General features: G+C 34.8%; 2 protein-coding genes across 9 annotated transcripts; both read right to left on the minus strand.

The window, feature by feature from the left end:
- Window positions 1–282: 282 nt before the first annotated feature.
- Window positions 283–5,764, minus strand: LOC110816127 (3'(2'),5'-bisphosphate nucleotidase 1-like). Of its 2 annotated transcripts, XM_022044167.2 has the most exons (8): window positions 5,383–5,759; window positions 4,701–4,776; window positions 3,277–3,350; window positions 2,971–3,173; window positions 1,613–1,823; window positions 1,430–1,528; window positions 1,152–1,305; window positions 283–733 (listed from the first exon to the last, which is right to left on the minus strand). In XM_022044167.2, exons 1-8 carry the CDS (start codon window positions 5,614–5,616, stop codon window positions 570–572), a joined length of 1,215 nt encoding a protein of 404 aa, XP_021899859.2. In that variant the 5' UTR covers window positions 5,617–5,759; the 3' UTR covers window positions 283–569. The 2 variants fall into 2 exon arrangements, with proteins under 2 accessions (XP_021899859.2, XP_088079581.1); XM_088223455.1 differs by lacking the exon at window positions 1,152–1,305 and having other exon boundaries at window positions 5,383–5,764.
- A 764-nt stretch (window positions 5,765–6,528) lies between these two features.
- On the minus strand, window positions 6,529–16,916 carry LOC110816116 (Intron maturase, type II family protein). Of its 7 annotated transcripts, none has more exons than XM_088223447.1 (3): window positions 16,584–16,916; window positions 13,664–13,714; window positions 6,529–8,939 (listed from the first exon to the last, which is right to left on the minus strand). In XM_088223447.1, exons 1-3 carry the CDS (start codon window positions 16,681–16,683, stop codon window positions 6,586–6,588), a joined length of 2,505 nt encoding a protein of 834 aa, XP_088079573.1. In that variant the 5' UTR covers window positions 16,684–16,916; the 3' UTR covers window positions 6,529–6,585. The 7 variants fall into 7 exon arrangements, with proteins under 7 accessions (XP_088079573.1, XP_088079577.1, XP_088079576.1 ...); XM_088223451.1 differs by having other exon boundaries at window positions 13,664–13,736; XM_088223450.1 differs by having other exon boundaries at window positions 13,664–13,764.
- Window positions 16,917–17,916: the final 1,000 nt, after the last annotated feature.

Raw genomic sequence — 17,916 nt, forward strand, 5'->3', positions numbered from 1 at the left:
ATCTCCTTTACGGATTTTCTATGAAAAATCATAGTTTTACAAAGACAAAATTTTTTATCAAGTTACCCCATGTTTATGAAGCGAAATTTATTATGAAATGTATATAATTTAATTTACCATTTCATGATGAAATTTGAAATGTCCTGTCTCAATTACACTCTCTAAGTCAATTTTTTTATTTTATAAAAAAAGTTTATTTTCAGAACTAAAATAATTAGGCTTTCAAATGAACTCTAAAAATAAAACTCAAACGTAGCCTATATTAAACTGGCTAGACTTGAATTATAAAACTGGTGGATTTCCTTATTTGGAAAATTTTGTCCTTACCAGAGAAGATCCAACAAAGAAATGCTACATGATAAAAGGTGCTCGCACATTACATCTGAAGGTGAAAATTATTCTTTCAAGCAATAATCAACTCAAAAAAGAAAATTGTGATATCATGAATCCACGAAAAGAATCACAAAGATGAAGCTTTCCCCTCGATAGATCCCTGAGTGCCGGCATTAGCTTCTGATTGGTAAAAAATGATGCCAACCTCAATATCAAGAAACTTTCCTCTCAAAAATTCACAAAGATGAAGCTTTCTCCTCTATAGATTCCCTGACTGCCTTCAAGAGTGATGGCATTAACTTCTGATTCGTAACAATTATACCAACCTCAAGATCGAGAAACTTTCCTTTCGAAAAATCCAAAGGATTCCCAGCTGCATCTGTGACAACACCCCCAGCTTCTGCAGAAATTGAATTGACAAACTTTATTATGAAAATACAAGCAGGGTGCATTGCAAAGACTTCTATAAATAATACTTTGGTATCTGCAAATGCACTGCAGTTCATAATAATCTGCATCATCATGGAAAATGGAAGTTTCTTATTATACTTTTCTATAGCTATGTACAGAACAAATTCGAAACTTATGCAGAATTTATTTGTAGAGCTCAATTATTTTAATAAGGATAATTATATATTCTAATTTCTACACAAGTTTTGAAGTTGTTCCTAACAGAGCCTAAAAGAAGCTTTTGCCAGGTAAAGAAATACTTTCATCTAAATGACATTAACGACCTCCTGCTCTTTCTGGCTTAACAATTTTTATATGCAAAAGCATGACAAGTTCGTTCCAACCATGCACAAGGATACTTTTCATACCAGTCACTACGATTGACCCGGCAGCATGATCCCATATTTTCTCACGATAACCTTTATGAGGGAAGCGCAAGTATATGGTTCCATCTCCTCTAGACAAAGCCCCATACTTTGCCTGGCTATCAATCCTAACAGGCGCTGCTTTAACCCCAAGCTTCTGCTAAGGGAATGGATTAATGAGAATAAGAAAAACTAGTGTGTCGTGTGTGTGTGTGTGTGTACATACATAGAGTGACATAGCTAGACAGAAAATAAATAGAAGCAAGACAGAAAGAGAGTACTTTTGCAATGGAGCTAGATAAGTCATGCATGGAATGTGCTTTTTCATATGACTCAAAGAAAGATGCTTCTTCAGAATTTTCAATAGCACTGACTTGCACCTGAAGGGCATAGGAAATGGAGATATATGAGAGCCGATCAAGTATATATATAAAGTATCATTTGGAAGGACAGTAATTAAATACCTTCACTGGTGAGGAGCCACTAAGCAACTGCATATAAGTTCCTGAACCAACTTCCGCAAAGAAAAGGCAACCAACCTCATCACATGCAGAATGCTGATAATTAACACCAATTGGTGCTAAAGGAAGATTAGGACAAGCCAGGACACCCAACACGACTTTTCCTTCATCAAGCAAGGCCAACGCTACCGCATATTGATCTCCTCTTAGAAACCTGTAGATCAATTTAAAATTTGTAAGCTATTTGAATAAAATTCATAGTTTCAAAAGGGAAGAATAAAACTAATGAGGAAGTCAATCATTCTACTCTCAGAAATTTCATGGAAGAGAAGGCATAATGATGAAGATTAACCCACGGACCCACCGTAAAAAATCAAATTTCAAACAGAGAGGTACATCTTAGAAATCCAGGCCATAATGACTGGTTAGACCAACAAAGCCATGAACTTGAATCACAGGTGATTGAGGAGAAGAATCACAAAATATGTAATCATTTAGTCAAAGGATAAAAGGACCATAACTTAAGCAAGTAATGAAGAACTTGCTGTGTGACAGAAGGAAAAGGCTAAATTGTGGCAAGTTTATATGAATAGACCACCAGGTTAGTCTACTGTAATATTTTGACTAAAAAAATATCTTTCTGCCAATATAACTTTATATGACCTAATGCATAGCAGATCAAGTAAATCCTACTTACCAATTTAGAGGGTGTTTGGAATTGCAGAAAGAACTTAAGTTACTTAAAGTAGATAAATTAAAAATAAGTAATTACGCATTTGGATAAAATACTTATTGTACAAAAAATAAACAGTTATTTTCTTTTGTATAAAATAAATAGAAATAAATTTATTTATAAATATTTTTGTAGATTTTCATTATTCTATATAAATTGTTCGTATTAAGTGAATATGAGGAGAGTATTTAAGTAAACTTGCTACAGAAAAAAAAAGAACACAAAGAGTAAATAGGTGCATTATTTCTATCTTCTTAAAGTCACATTAAAAAACCTAACAAGCGATAAAGATATTATATTTTTATGTTACCAAACAGGAAGATTAAAAAATGTGCTTAATTTTGCTTAAAAGAACCAAATATTTTAAACACATTCTCAACAGTTCTTGTCTATACAAACATGTTCAATACTTTATTTTAAAAGAAAAAAAAAACAAACATGTTCGACACTAGAAAAGAAAATGCAAGTGGTGCAAGTTTTTTTGGATGTCCGCCCGGTCATGTAAAATCTAGAAAACATCTCTACCTGCACAATTAGTTGATAATAAATAATCATGGCATCTATCTCTCATTTGCAAGGAAAGGATGAGTCCAATTAACTCATGCCATGAAGGAATTTCAAAATTTACCCTTTTGTACCATCTATAGGGTCCAAAACCCAATGTCGGCCATGGGAACCACCTTCAGATTTGCCATTGTCGATGGCCCTCAGCACGTCTTCCTTGGATAAAGTAGTGCTGTATGATCCATCACTAGCCAAAGCATCATTCACAGCCTTTGTAATGCGTTCTAGAACTTCTTGAGTACCATCCTTACGAAGATCACCAGAATCCTACAGATTTAAACATATTTATGCATAAAATGGAATTTCATCCACTAGAGAGGAGGTTACTTCATGTTTATTGCAAATTTTTACAGGAGGTTCACATATTCACCTCCTCAGCCACTAGTGAGAATGGTTCAGATTGGAGTTCTCTCTCCAAAACAAAGCTAACCAGCGCTTGTGAGCCTGAGAATCACAAAATAATGCACATGAATTAAAAGAGAATAGCATTAGCTGTTCATTTTCCATAAATACAAATAATATTCCTTCTTTTATTTGAAAAAAAGCAGAAATATTTCTTCTATAATATGTAGATCCTAAAGAAGCCAATAATTTTGAAAACCAAAATAAAACAGTTATCGAAACAAAAAAGGGGTTTCAGTCAGTGCTGAAAGAGTAGCAGGCCAAAACTTGTACGAATAACCAAAGCTTTTATTTTACACACCGAATACAGAGCCATATAGAGTAACAATGTCAATAGTTCTTTAAGTACTAATTCATGCAAAAGGAAAAACGATGTTGATGTTGCAAGTTATAATCATATGCAAATGACTTTGGGGTTTAAGTACTTAACTACCTTATGATAATTCATGTCCTAATTTTTCTTTTCTTTGTTGTTATTCATGGTCTACTCTAGTGGATAAAGATACAAGCCCCTTAATAAAACATGATGATGCTTGAGTTTTTCCTTATGCAATAAACTTGCAAAAGATCTAATGAGAACCCACATTAACCAGAGGTTAAAGAGAATAACACTAGCATTCTCAGTTGTTATAGATGAGACAGCCACATTTGACTACTTCCAACTTATTCTTGTTCACTTGTTGATTACTAAGAAACGTTTACAACATTCACATGGTTTACAAAAAGCTCAAGCTTATTTGATAAAAGAAGTAAAGAAAAAAAATTCCACATGCTGTCAATTCTGAAATTATTTAAAAGTTTGAGCACAAATATTAAAAGGATTTTGATGTTAATGGGACACTAATATTGTAATTCTTAGTTGCTAAAAAGATCAAGGTTTCAACGTATACGAATCATATGATGTTCCTTTTGCAACTGTGTAAAAATAAAATACACCTGGTAAGTTGAAGGTTGCGCTTCGGATTCATATAGGATATATAAGCATTTTGCATAAAAGATTTTAAAAAAAAGATGCTAGAACCATAAATCCCTAACTCTCCCAGAAGAATCAGGAACATCCTCAAAAGTTAACAGCCCTCATCCACAAGATACCCGAGGGTGTAAGAGGGAAAATTCTGCCACATGTTCTAGTACCCACATTAGATGGATCCTACTCTCTTTGCAAATGGATTCTAAAAAAGTACATGCAACCTAGTGTATCATGTAAAATAAAAGAAAACTAATGACCTGATTAAGATACTATGAACCAGAAAAGTAATGTATAAGTAAAGAATACAAAAACTAGCCAGATGTCTATCTATTAGATAACAGCATTGAGAAAAAAAGAAGAATAAAAGAAATACGAGTATACACATAAAAGAATTGCATTCGCAGGAAAATTTGATGACAAACCATAATCAGCCACTGTTACAGGACTTCTATCTGATTTTGTCTGCACATCAGATTGCAGCAACGCGCTCTGCACCTTCTGAAGTACATAGAAAAAGAATAAAATGAAACACCCTGAAAGTAAATAGGAATATATAACACAAAAAATAAAACTAACAGTATTTACAGTGCTTTATTTTTAAAAGGAAGAAAAATTACACAGTTAATTCCAACTGCATGACAATGGCAAGAAAAAACTTACAGGACGACATTAAATAAATAATATATAAATTAATAACTCGCTATCGTGAAAACGAAGCTGAAATGAAAGTGCAATAAAGAAGCCAATAATTGAGAGAGAATACAACAAGAAGAAAAAATCAAACATCAACAACAACAAGAACGAGGTAGCGAAGAACATTGAGGATGAAAAAAAAAAAAAGAAAAAAGCTTGCGAGAAAAGGAGGATCAGAGGAATCGTTACTATCATGAGAATGCAACACGTCGAAACAACGACGAAATCTGTTGAAAATAGAAAATTGATTGATTGAGTTTCGTCAAATTCAAACAAAATCAACGAAATGGGTTTTGGTGAATCAATTAATTTGATAAAGGGTCGCGTAGAAAGAAAGAATTCGAGTCGTAAATTCAGCAGAGAATAACAAAGGGTGATACGAATATAGAAATATATAGAGAAGGAAAGAACCTGGCAGAGACGAGCAGCAAGCGAGGCAGCCTTCTTGGCAGCAGCTAGCTCCTTGTCGTAAGACATTGAAGACACTAATCTTGCCAGAACAAAGGAAGAAGAAGAAGAAGAAGAAGAAGAAGAAGAGGTTTTATTGAGAAAAGAAAGAAAGGGTTTATGAGTGAAATTGGGAATTGAAGAGAGAAGATGAATCGGGGTTGGTAATGTTATGCTTCTGAAACAATTTATAGACATTTGTTTAAACCCAGTGGAGTGGAAGTAACAATAATGGATGACTGTCAAGTCCACTCTTCACTGTTCTTCTTCCCCCTCTTTTGGCTTTTGGTCTCTGGATTTATTCGATTTTTCTTTTCTTAATTTCTATGCTTCTTCTTTTCCATTTCCCCTCCTCCATATTCTAATTTGATTTTTCAACAATATGAAAAAACTTATTAGTATGTTGGTAATTTTGTAAATCTTTTTCTACAAAAATTAATATTTTATTTTTTAAAATTAAAAAAATTAAATTAAATTTTTATTCAAAAAAATTCAAATATTTTTTTCATTTGAATATATCATATTTTTTTTAAATTAAATTCAACTTAATTATTATAATTTTATCAGTATATTAATAAATTAAAATTTTAATTTTATTAAATTAAATATTATAAAATAATAAATTTATAATTTTTAATAAAATTTAAATTTATAATTTTTAAATAAATTATAAAAATCTTGACTATTAAAACATTATATTCATAATAAATTTAATTTATGATATAAAAATATATATATAATACTTCCAAGGTCATATATGTATACATATAGTGAACTTAAAAACCAAATGACCTCCACAAATATAATACATAACAAATTATGAAGTAGTTGGCACTGGTAAATTATCCACGTGTTTTGAAGAGCTTCTGTTAGGATTTAGGTGCAACTTTCTTCTTACGCACATGTATATCGTTACCCTATTTCTTTTTAAAATATATATATATATAATATATATATTTGATAAATAAATTTATAAAATTAAAATGCTTAAAAAACATCCAAGATATTTTTAAAATACCGATAATATTATTGAACACTAATTTGCTTATAGGGAGTTTAAAATAATATTTTCATAAGCTTTTTTAAATTATTAAGTTATGAATTTATAGATTATTAATGTTAATTATATATATATATATAAATTGTTGTAGCTGCTTACAAGATCTCTCATCCCCATGCACCAAAATCAATAGACTGAAGCGATATATAACCAAGATATAAATCACTCAAGTGTTGCTTACACAACCCAATTCTTCTTCTATTCAAGCTGGGATGAATACAAGTTGAAAACCCTGTCTTCCACCCCGGAAACTTCTGTCTTTCCATTACATGCAAACTATAGATACAGTCTGCAGACCTCAAACAACCCATAACAAAGCAATTGCATGGTCTGGACTGATTCACCATTCTTGCTACAGACAATAAACACGACCCACTGTAACAAATTCCGTACATTAATGATTCACCATTGTTGGAAGTTTCTGAGTCTAATGTTTCATACACCATCTCCTGCTCCATCTCCTCGGTTGGAGGAATTCTGTTCAATTCTGAATCAAATTTTTTCTCTATTACACTTTCGTGGATTCGGTACTTCGCTGCTAGAGTTCGAATGCAGGATGTCCTAACTTGGTTGGAGATTATGAGCTTTACCTCACCAAAGTTGCTGCATTCTTTATACCACAACAGCCATCGGCGGACAAGCCCTGAAAACCAATCAATTATTTGGATGTTATCTTGTAAAATAAGAAGAGAAATTGTACGAGCATATCCATCACGTGAGGTTAATCCATATCGTGAGAGACGCTTTTTGATAGCATCGACAGGAGCAATAATCTCAGTGAAGGAAATAGATTCGTTGGAAGAGCAGGAACTTGGCAAAAGAGCAGAAGTAGCAGCTGTCTCTGAAGCAACATATTTTTCTACACAAGTTTGAAATTTGTAAAAGGAGTCACTTAGTTCTTGAGGAAGGGCTGGTTCTGCAACATATTTAGATAAGATAAATTCCTCACTCTCTGCTGCCTTGGCCTTCACATCTTGCAACCATACCTTTAGCAAAACCTTATACCAATGGTCAGTTTCCATCCCTGCTTTCCGGAAGCTAGAGATTTTGCTTAAGATGGAATTACTATCAGCTAAATGTCTAATCTCTGACTCTTTAACCTTCTTCAAACCATGACCTAACCATTTCTTCCCGATTCTCACAGTCCCAGCATCCCAAGCCTCGCGTTTTTGTAAAGCAAATAGCCTGACTTTTTCCTTTAACCTGTGAACAGCCCTTACAGCTAGACTTTCTCTCACACTTCTTCTGATTAAAGTGCCTAAAAAGCAAATCCCATGAGGACCTTCACATGGAAAGATTTCTGCTTGATTGTTAACATCCAAGTATAATGAATTTTGCAAGTAATTCACAAGCTCAGACTTGAAGCATAGGGCAAAATCCTGGGAACCAGAAACAGCAACGAAAATCTCATCCATGAAACGACAACAATGAACAGTTGGAGCAGGATTTTCCTTGCAAGTATTCCCAAAATTATCTTCTTTTACCTGTCTCCTAAACCAATTCCGCAGCTTCGAATGGGACCCATCTCCACCACCATGAAAACAAGGAATAAGAGCTTCATATCTCATGGACAATCGATAGAATTCACGATCAAAGAGGTCGAGATATATATTCATCAATATAGGGGACAATAGTCCCTCTTGTGGAAGACCATGGCCCTTTGGAAAACCTCCAAACTCCCAATTCATTACCTGGGCATCAAACATACTACGGAGGATGGCATATAAACTAGGATCTTCTATCTTCTCCTCCAGTAATGAGATGAGTTTTTCAAAGACATGAGCATCCAGCTTTTTGTTTAAAACCAATGAGAACCACCAATCAGGATCAGATATATATTTGCTGATGAACTTTAATGCTGTGGTATGTCCCCTCCCACTTCGGCAACCATGTGAAATCTTAGAAAAGTGAGGTTTGTGCACAACTTCCAAAACAATTCTGATGGCTTCTTGGACAACCTTTAGGTTTAGATTAGGAAGGACAAGAACTTCTTTCCTTGCACCTCTTGTTGAGATAGAACGTGTATTAGCACTCACATTAAACTTCCCACTAGAGAGCTCCTCTGCCACGTGGTTAAATGAGATATTGCCATTATCGACCAGTATATCAAGGTTTGAGTTAAGCCTAATACAATTATAAGCATCCTGAAGTGTTGCTTGACTGGCAACCACTTTCTCCATTAGGTCATGGAACTTCCCATTCACATATTGTGCCTTCACTCGCTTCTTTATCCGAAGTTCAAGATATCTCTTTAGCTCCATGCGACTCTTGGGTTTTCTTTCATCAGGATGAGAAGACTCCTCAACAAGGCAGGCCAAGCTCTTTGCCAGTGTCTCTTTTCCAGTGGCCTTATCCATGTCCTCATCAGTGGCCGGGAGAGAGGAATAACACATGCAGGATTGATGTCTTGGTATATATCTTCCTCCCACAATGGGTACATATCCTATTTTAGTAATATCACCTACACTTCAAGACACAATGGTAAATATCCTATTCAGTCATATAACCTACACTTCAAGATTTTCTAATCATTGCAAATATTGAACCTAAAGTATATTTCAACTAATTCTTCTGCATAGATCCCATCAGATTGTTGGGTCACATTTTACGACCACTCAATGGTACATCCAGAAGGCTAGTTTAAGAAAAAGTGTGAAATTAATGAATCTGTCCCATTTACATTTCAGAAAATGTCAAGTCTGTTATTACAAAAGGTGTAGTCCTTCAAAGAGTAAGCAGAGTGATTGGAGTACGCATAAATGTTGAGGTTATTCAGATTTGGCTTTTTTTTGGAGGGGGTACGCTGATTCTGAGAGAAAGATAATGTACAGTAAGTTCTTTTGTCTCCTAAGTTCTTGGCTTGTAAGTAAAAATTAGCTTACAAAATTTCCTTATATCACCTTTTTTTTTTGGATAATAAGCTCTAAATATTCTGCTAATTAACCACGGGTCTGCAACTTCTTAATTTATAGAATTCGTTTTGAGAGCTTATATGCTTACCAAGTAGATAAATAACATAATGTAGAAAATGCTGCAATGTTCCATTCTGATATATAGAGTGGAATAATCCTAGTGAGTGAAGTACCATTCTTCTAGAAGGTCAGGTGGCATGGTAACAATAGAAATCTGTTATCACCTCTTCCTCACATTCTTGAAAAGATGCCTAGTTTTCTTCTATAAATGGCACTCTTTGGTACTTGAAATTAATAAGAGAAAAAATGGAGAATTTTCTTCACAAAATCTCCATTCACAAAACTTTTCATGGTATCAGAGCTCTGATCCAAGAGCTTCCTTTAGCTGGGCCAGAATTCAAATGGCCACAAACGAGCTCAATTCCTCTCCTCCCGAAGTGTCTTCGAGTTCCTACCTCCCAGCAACTCTGAATCACAGCCTAATTGAGCAGGCATCATCGTTCATCACGGGGCACAAACTGAACGGACAGAACTACCTTCAATGGTCAACCTCCGTCTTACTATTTATTCTCGGCAAGGGCCGCAATGATTACCTCACAGGTGAAACTATCCCTCCCGCAACTAGCAACCCAAGTTTCCGCGTCTGAAAAATAGAGAATAGCATGGTAATGTCGTGCCTTATTAACTAAATGGTGCCCGACATTGGTGTGAACTTCATGCTATATGAAACAACGAAGGAAATCTGGGAAGTGGCTCGCTAATCGTACTCCAGCAAAGATAACATCTCCACCATCTTCGAGGTGGAGTTGACTCTCCATGAACTGCATCAAGGTGAGCTTTCTGTTATCCAATACTTTAATTCACTAACCCGAAGCTGGCAACAACTGGATACCTTCGAGGAGCATCAATGGAGTTGTCCAAATGATAATCGGACGTTCAGACTCTTTACCGAGCAGAAAAGAATCTTCAAATTCTTGATGGAGCACAACAAAAGTCTGGATGAGGTTTGTGGACGGGTGCTGGGAATGAAACCACTACCCAACATTCGAGAAGTGTTCGCGGAAATTCAGAAAAAAGAGAGCAGGAGGCGGGTGAGGATGGGAGAAGCGCAGCCTACCTACTCTGCCGAAAGTGCATCTGCACTCACCATGCGGTCTGAATCCCGCAAAAAGAAGGGAAAACCGTATTGTGATCACTGCAGGAGACTCAGCTACGTTCGTGAGAAATGCTGGAAGTTACACGGGAAACCCAGCGAGAACAAGGTAGAAAGAACAGAGAGCAATGGAAATCGTCAAGAAAATATTGTTGTTTCCACTGTTGAAGAAAATGTTGTAGAAAGCAATCCCTTCAATGCTGCACAAATAGAGGTCCTTCAACAATTATTCAAGCAGAATTGTTTACCTACTCAGCTCATGCGTGCTTCGGTGGCACAAAAAGGTAAAGCAACAATTGGTTTGATAGCATATTCTTCAAAACAGAACACATGGGTGGTTGATTCTAGAGCATCAAACAATATGACAGGTAATGTATCCCTATTTCAGAATTACAAAACATCATATAAGAATTTCATAATTAAAATTGCAGACGGGTCAATCTCCAGAGTGGCTGGAACTGGTTCTATTGTTTTAACACCACAGTTGACCCTTCATTCAGTACTTTATGTACCAAAACTGGACTGCAATTTACTATCGGCTAGCAAACTTATGTTGATCAAAACTCTATTGCTAAATTTAGTTCAAAAATATGTGAATTTCAGGACTTGGATCGGGGAGGATGATTGACAATGCTAGGATGCAATCAGGCTTGTATCTCCTTCTAACAGACCCTTCTGGAAGATAAACTCAAACGGCAGTATGTACAAACTCTGTTCCTGAGAGTCAATTAAATAATGATCATGATATCATATTATAGTATTATCGCTTAAGTCATCCAAACTTTTTATATCTACAAAAGATGTTTCCCTTATTGTTCAGAAATAAAGTTTTACTTTTGTTTCAATGTGAAGTATGTCAAATATCTAAATATAGTCGAAATTCTTTTGCAAGTTTGCCATACAAGCCTTCCAAACCGTTTGCATTAATTCACAGTGATGTTTGGAGACCTTCCAGGGTTATCAACATATCTACAAATAAGTGCTTTGTATCATTTATTGATTATTACACTAGAATTACTTGGATCTTCCTAATGAAAGAAAAACCGGAAGTAGGAGCCATTTTCAAAAGATTCAATACTATGATTCAAATCCAGTTTCATACCACTACACAGGTACTTAAAACTGATAATGCCTGTGAATATTTTGAAATCACTCTTGAGAAATACTTTGAGGAACATGGCATTATTCACCAAAGTTCTTGTGTATATACCCCCCAGCAAAATGGCATAACCGAACGAAAAAACAGATATATTCTTGAAGTCGCCAGATCTATTATGTTCACTACCCATATTCCTAAGTTTCTTTGGGGAGAGGCAATACTCACTGCGACTTATCTGATAAACCGAATGTCTTTCCGTATTTTGAATTTTCAAACACCTATGATCTTCTCTCTCAGAACTTTCCTGATTCACATATCTTACACTCACTGCCACTTAAAGTTTTCGAGTATTCTGCTTTCGTTCATATCCACTCACATCTTCGGGGAAACTTGACCCAAAAGTCTTTAAGTATATCTTTGTTGGATACTCGTCGAATAAAAAATGATACAAATGTTTTTTTCCGGATACACGACGATTCTATAATATAATGGATGTTACTTTTTTTTTAGAATCAGTCTTTTTATCCCACTATTGATATTCAGGGAGAGCATTCTACTCAAGAATATCAAGTGTGGGATGTTAGCATTCATTCCATCTACCCACAAATTAACCTCCCCTAGAGTCTGATCCTAAACCTGAACCTGTAGCAAAAACTGAGTGTACACTACCTACAGTAAATGAGCTACGTGTCTATACCAGAAGGAACAAAGTTCATGGAGAACAAGTACCGAAACTAACCAGGACTTGCCATGAATCCGTACCCACTCCAACGGTTAAGGAATCAACAGGTAATAAAGTACTTGTTACTGACTCTACTACTGATATTGACTTACCTATTGTTGTAAGAAAAGGTATCAGATTATACACAAAATATCCCATACAAGATTATGTATCATTCGGCAATCTATCTTTGAAACATCATGCATTTGTTAGCAAACTTGACAGCAGTCTTCCAGAACCAAAAATAGTGTATGAAGCTCTTAAAATACCAGAGTGGAGTACAGCTATTCAAGAAGAGATTAGTGCTCTTGAAAAAAATGAGACATGGGAATTGTCTGAGCTACCTCCAAGAAAACGACCAGTTAGATGTAAATGGATATTCACGACCAAGTATAACCCAGATGGGAGTGTAAATCGACTCAAAGCACGCCTTCTGGCTAAGGGTTTTACTCAATCCTATGGTACAAACTATCAGAAGGCCTTTACTCCAGTCGCTAAGCACAACACAATATGGGTACTATTCTCTCTTGTAGCAAATCTTGATTGGCCCCTTTATCAACTGGATATAAAAAATGTATTTCTGAATGGTGATCTATAAGAAAAAGTGTACATGAATATCCCACCAGGTTTGAAAATAAACGATCAGTCTCACAAGATTTGCAGACTCAAAAAATCACTATATGGACTCAAACAATATCCAAGAGCTTGGTTTGACAGATTCACTAGAGCTGTAAAACATATTGGGTATGAGCAATGTCAATCAAATCACACTTTATTTGTCAAACATTGTATCTCAAGTAAAAGATCAATTTTGATTGTGTATGTAGATGATATTATCCTCACAGGAGATCATATTGAGAAAATTCGAAAACTTAAAGAGTTTCTAATCAAAGAATTCGAAATTAAAGATCTTGGAATGCTCAAGTACTTCCTAGGTATGGAAATTGCTCGGTCTAAGAAAAGAATTTTCGTATCACAACGGAAGTATGTCCTGAATCTCCTGAAGGAAACAGGTATGCTTGATTGTAAACCTGCAAATACATCTATGGATCCAACAACGAAACTGGGATCTACAAAATGTGAGAAAAGTGTTGACAAAGAGATGTATCATAAACTGGTCGGGAAACTAATATACCTAGCACACACAAGACCAGACATCAGCTTTGCAGTCAGTACAGTAAATCAATTCATGAATCAACCGTCAGAAATACATATGAAGGCCGTGTACAGAATTTTGAGGCACCTAAAAAGAACACTGGATCAAGAACTAATTTTCCGACAGGGATATTGAAGTCTTTACTGATGCTGATTGGGCAGGATCGATAACTGACAGGAGATCCACTTCTAGCTACTGCAAATATGTGTGGGAAAATCTGGTCACACAGCGCAGCAAAAAGCAATCTGTAATATCCCGTAACAGTGCAAAATCTGAATTTCGAGCAATTACACATGGAATTTGTAAAGAGATATGGTTGAGAAGAATACTACTAGAATTAAAGACATCTATTGATACTTATATGAAAGTGTGGTGTGACAATCAATCAACAATCAGCATGGTCAAAAACCTAGTACACCATGACAGAACCAAACATGTAGAGATAGATCGACATTTCATCAAAGAAAAGATTGAAGATAGAACTATAACTCTTATACACATCCCTTCAAATCAACAAATCCTAACAAAGACACTAACAAAACAGATATTTGATAATATTGTATCAAATCTAAGTCTACTCGATATATATGTAAACTAGATTGAGGGGAAGTGTAGAAAATGCTGTAATTCTCCATTCTGTTATACAGAGTTGAATAATTCTAGTAGGTGAAGTATCATTCTTCTAGAAGGTGAGGTGGCATGGTAACAACAGAAATCTGTTATCACCTCTTCCTTACATTCCTGAAAAGATACCTACCTTTCTTCTATAAATGGCACCCTTTGGTGCCTGAAATTAATAAGAGAAAAAAGGGAGAATTTTCTTCACAAAATCTCCATTCACAAAACTCTTCACATAAGTAAATCCAAACTCTCTCAATAGCATAGAGTGCCTTAAATTAGCACATGCAGCACCATTTCAGAAAACTTCACTTCATTTTTCCCTTTTTTTTAACTCACTAGCCTGTTTACCACATAATAATCAGGGTAGAGCACCTTTTGCTTTTAGTGGATAATGAGATTTTGTTTCCCAGGGAGTGCTGTGGACCAGTAGCTACTCCCTTTCAGAAAATAAAACAGTTTGCAATATTTACAAATTTCAGAGTTGATAATTGTCAAGGGAATAATTGGTTTTAGTTTAGTTAGATTAATTGCACTTAATTCTCCTGATTCATTTTTTGTAAACTCATGCCTATAGACAGAGGCACACTAGTAATATAAAATATGTAATTGAACCTCATAATTGACATGACATCACAATCAAATGAAAAACTTTGAAACCAACTCTCCTCCTCTCAAGATACCCACGCAACCCCTCCTTCCATCTCTACACCATCTCCCTCTATTTCTCACCATTCATTTGCTATCAAATTGACAACAATAAATTATCTACTTTGAAAAACTCAATTCCTTCCAATTCTAAATTACCAAAATTTGTCTGGTTTTGCTGATAAATCTCTGCCACCTCTGTCATGATGGATCATTGACTATTAATTCAGAATATACAACTTCGTTTGGAAAAGACCAAACGCTAATAGCATGGCTTTTATCATTTCTTACAGAAGAGATCTTTCCTGATGTCATTGACCTAGAAACATCAATGCAAGTTTGGGATGCCTTACACAAGGCCTTCGGCTCCATCTCTCAAACTCACCTGCACTTCATATAATCCTTCAGGAGTTATAACAGAAAGACAAAACTCTCCCAATACCTCAAATAAGCGAAACTCATTGTTGATGAACTAGTGGCTATAGGTAAACTCTTAGCTACTGCTGAATTTAATGTGGTTATATTTTGCAATTTGGGTCCTGATTATCATGCTCCTATTACTGCCCTCAGCATGTGGTCAGAATCCGTTCCCTTTCATTAATTACATGGGCATTGTCTTACTCATGAAGTTCTCCTTAAAATCCATAACCGAACCTATTACTGCAAATGTTGCTGTAAAATCATGTAATGTCAATAATCCCTCTTCCAAATTGCAATCTAATAATTTTTCTACTTCTACTAATTATAATAACCACAAGAAGAGAGATCTATGTCAAATATGTAATCTCAATAACCACAATGCTGATAGATGTCGTAAACAGTACCAGGAATCGCAAAATTATATTCAACAACATCAAAATCCTCAAGCACATCTTATGTACATTGGTGGTCCAAGTACACAGCAGACTACATCTTCTGGTGACTCCAATGCTACTTGGTATCCAGACATTGGAGCATCATATCATGTGACTCCTAATCTCTCAAGTCTAAGTCTCGCATCATCTATATTGGTGGTCAAATAGATTTTCTCAACTTTGAGATTATGTTTGTCTATAAAAGATTTTTCATGTTACCTCAATTAAAGTTGATGGATTCTTTTTACTTACAAGAAGATGTCACTTTCTCTTGCAAATCGGGAACCTGTTACAGCATAAAATGGACAATGCATCACTTGGGATTTTGTCTTGTAAAACTCACCTTACTGGAGAGAGAGAGAGAGAGACCTCTTCATAAAAGTAAAGAACTCTTTAACTCCAACTGATGTGAGATGAAAAACTTTTTGCACACCAATATAACCCCTAAATTGTATGCTTATGGACAGACCGTCGACAGCCACGCTTCAACAGACCACGCTAATGATGTGGCTCATATTTTACCAAGGTGAGTGAGTAATATCCTTTGGTATTTATTCCTATAAACTGTGGCCCACTTGAATGAACTCAACTAACAAGTATTGCGATTCCTTCAAGTCTAACAGATATAGAATGTGAAATCTTTTGTATATTAAAGCTAATTAAAAAAATTTCCTAAACCTTTTACCTACTTTGTAAAAGTTGAGGCTGAGACATCAAATAAACAGAGCTTATACAGCTAAAGACCATGCCCTGTTCTAAAATTATAGAAAGATTCATGTGATATAGGTGAAAACATTTTGAACCCATAATAAACTGAGCACTGATATCAAATCAACAGAAGCAAAAAGGATTTCATCTTCTATATTTATATAACTAGAATACAACAAAAACTTTCTTTAAAAAAAAAAAAAAACTGAAGCACAATAGAAGATGATATCGTTTACCCGGATGACTGAGGAAAGATGAATTGAGTCGAGTAAGGTCCATGCTTCGCAGTACAGAAAATTTCAGCAGGGTTCCTTTGCAAATACGAGATAAACCCATTACTGGAGAGAAAGCTATTCAACCTTCATATGATGTGAAACAGCTCACATATCTCAGCCCCTTCGCGCTCTTCCTTATAGCCGCTTCAAGTACCCTAGTCCTCCTCGCTTCGTCTCTTCTGCAATGGCTTCTTGCCATTCGCGTCCTTCATCGTTCTGCGTCTCGTACGATTCAATCTCTGAGATGGTCGCCCATGGCTGTCCCTCTGGCAGCGATGGCGGCTCAGACGCTTGCGTTTGATCTGCAAATGAACATAAAAACGGTGTCGCTTTCGGCATGTTGAGAGCTGGGCCTGGGGCTTACATTTGGGCCGGGTTGATTCCATCTGGGCTAACTTAAATAAGGATAGATTAATTTTGTGTTCATTGGAGTTGGGCTTTGGGCTAGTTGAATTTCGAATGACTACGTCATATTTAATAATTAATAAAATGTGTTTTCTTTATTAAATCTAAAAAGCATACAAAATTGTACACGATACAACTACTCTGTTTATATGCCCAAATTAGTAAATTGGTATTCTATTATTTTAAAATATTTAAATTGATGCTTGTATCTTTTAAAAAATAATTTCGGTTTCAGTCTTTTTAATTTTTTTTATTTTAATTCTTAACCATTAATGCATAAATTCAGATTAATAATTATATAAATTAATAATTATATAAATCTGTTTTAAGATTCATAAATTTTCAAATAATTTATAGCTTTTTAAATGTAAAATTTTTTTAAAAAAATAATTAAATTATTTTTAGTTGGTAGAACTAAAAGCTACCCATGAAAATAAAGCTTAAAAATATCCCAACCGTGTATGTATATATATATATATATATGTATGTATGAATATGTGTGTATAAATATTGAATGATTAAAGTAAAGGTGAAATTGAGATAGGCCTAACAACACTCGGCCCTTTAAATTATTAAGTTAAAAGTTCAAATCCATATTAATTATGATTAGTTAATGAGTCAATGAATCATTACTGACTTTCACTTTCACAACCAAAACTAAAAGTTGTGCTCTACATATATATATATATATATATATATACATATATATATTCCAACCACGTGGTTAATTTATGATTTTTGTTCAAAACCCACCAACAAAATTTAATCATTTTCATTAGTCTCAAATACATGAATTGGTATAAATAATTATTTAAAAAGTTAAATAATCAATTAATTAATTGTAAGCATTTATTGTACTTTTAAATTAAGTTAAAAAAATTAGGATAAC

This window comes from Carica papaya, chromosome 6 (assembly GCF_054855325.1).
Source record: "Carica papaya isolate Zhongbai chromosome 6, ASM5485532v1, whole genome shotgun sequence".
In the NCBI taxonomy this organism is placed as follows: Eukaryota; Viridiplantae; Streptophyta; class Magnoliopsida; order Brassicales; family Caricaceae; genus Carica; species Carica papaya.

Coding starts and splice junctions, on each gene's coding strand:
- LOC110816116 (XM_088223447.1), bottom strand. CDS start 16,683: ATGGGTTTATCTCGTATTTGCAAAGGAACCCTGCTGAAATTTTCTGTA. Junction 13,715..16,583: donor ATCTTTCCTCAGTCATCCGG/GTAAACGATATC, acceptor ACATATTTGCAG/TAGCTAGAAGTGGATCTCCT. Junction 8,940..13,663: donor ATCCTGCCCAATCAGCATCA/GTAAAGACTTCA, acceptor CTTGAAGTGTAG/GTGATATTACTAAAATAGGA.
- LOC110816127 (XM_022044167.2), bottom strand. CDS start 5,616: ATGTCTATAAATTGTTTCAGAAGCATAACATTACCAACCCCGATTCAT. Junction 1,824..2,970: donor CCTATAGATGGTACAAAAGG/GTAAATTTTGAA, acceptor ATTGATCTACAG/GTTTCTAAGAGGAGATCAAT. Junction 1,306..1,429: donor TATCTAGCTCCATTGCAAAA/GTACTCTCTTTC, acceptor TTCCCTTAGCAG/AAGCTTGGGGTTAAAGCAGC.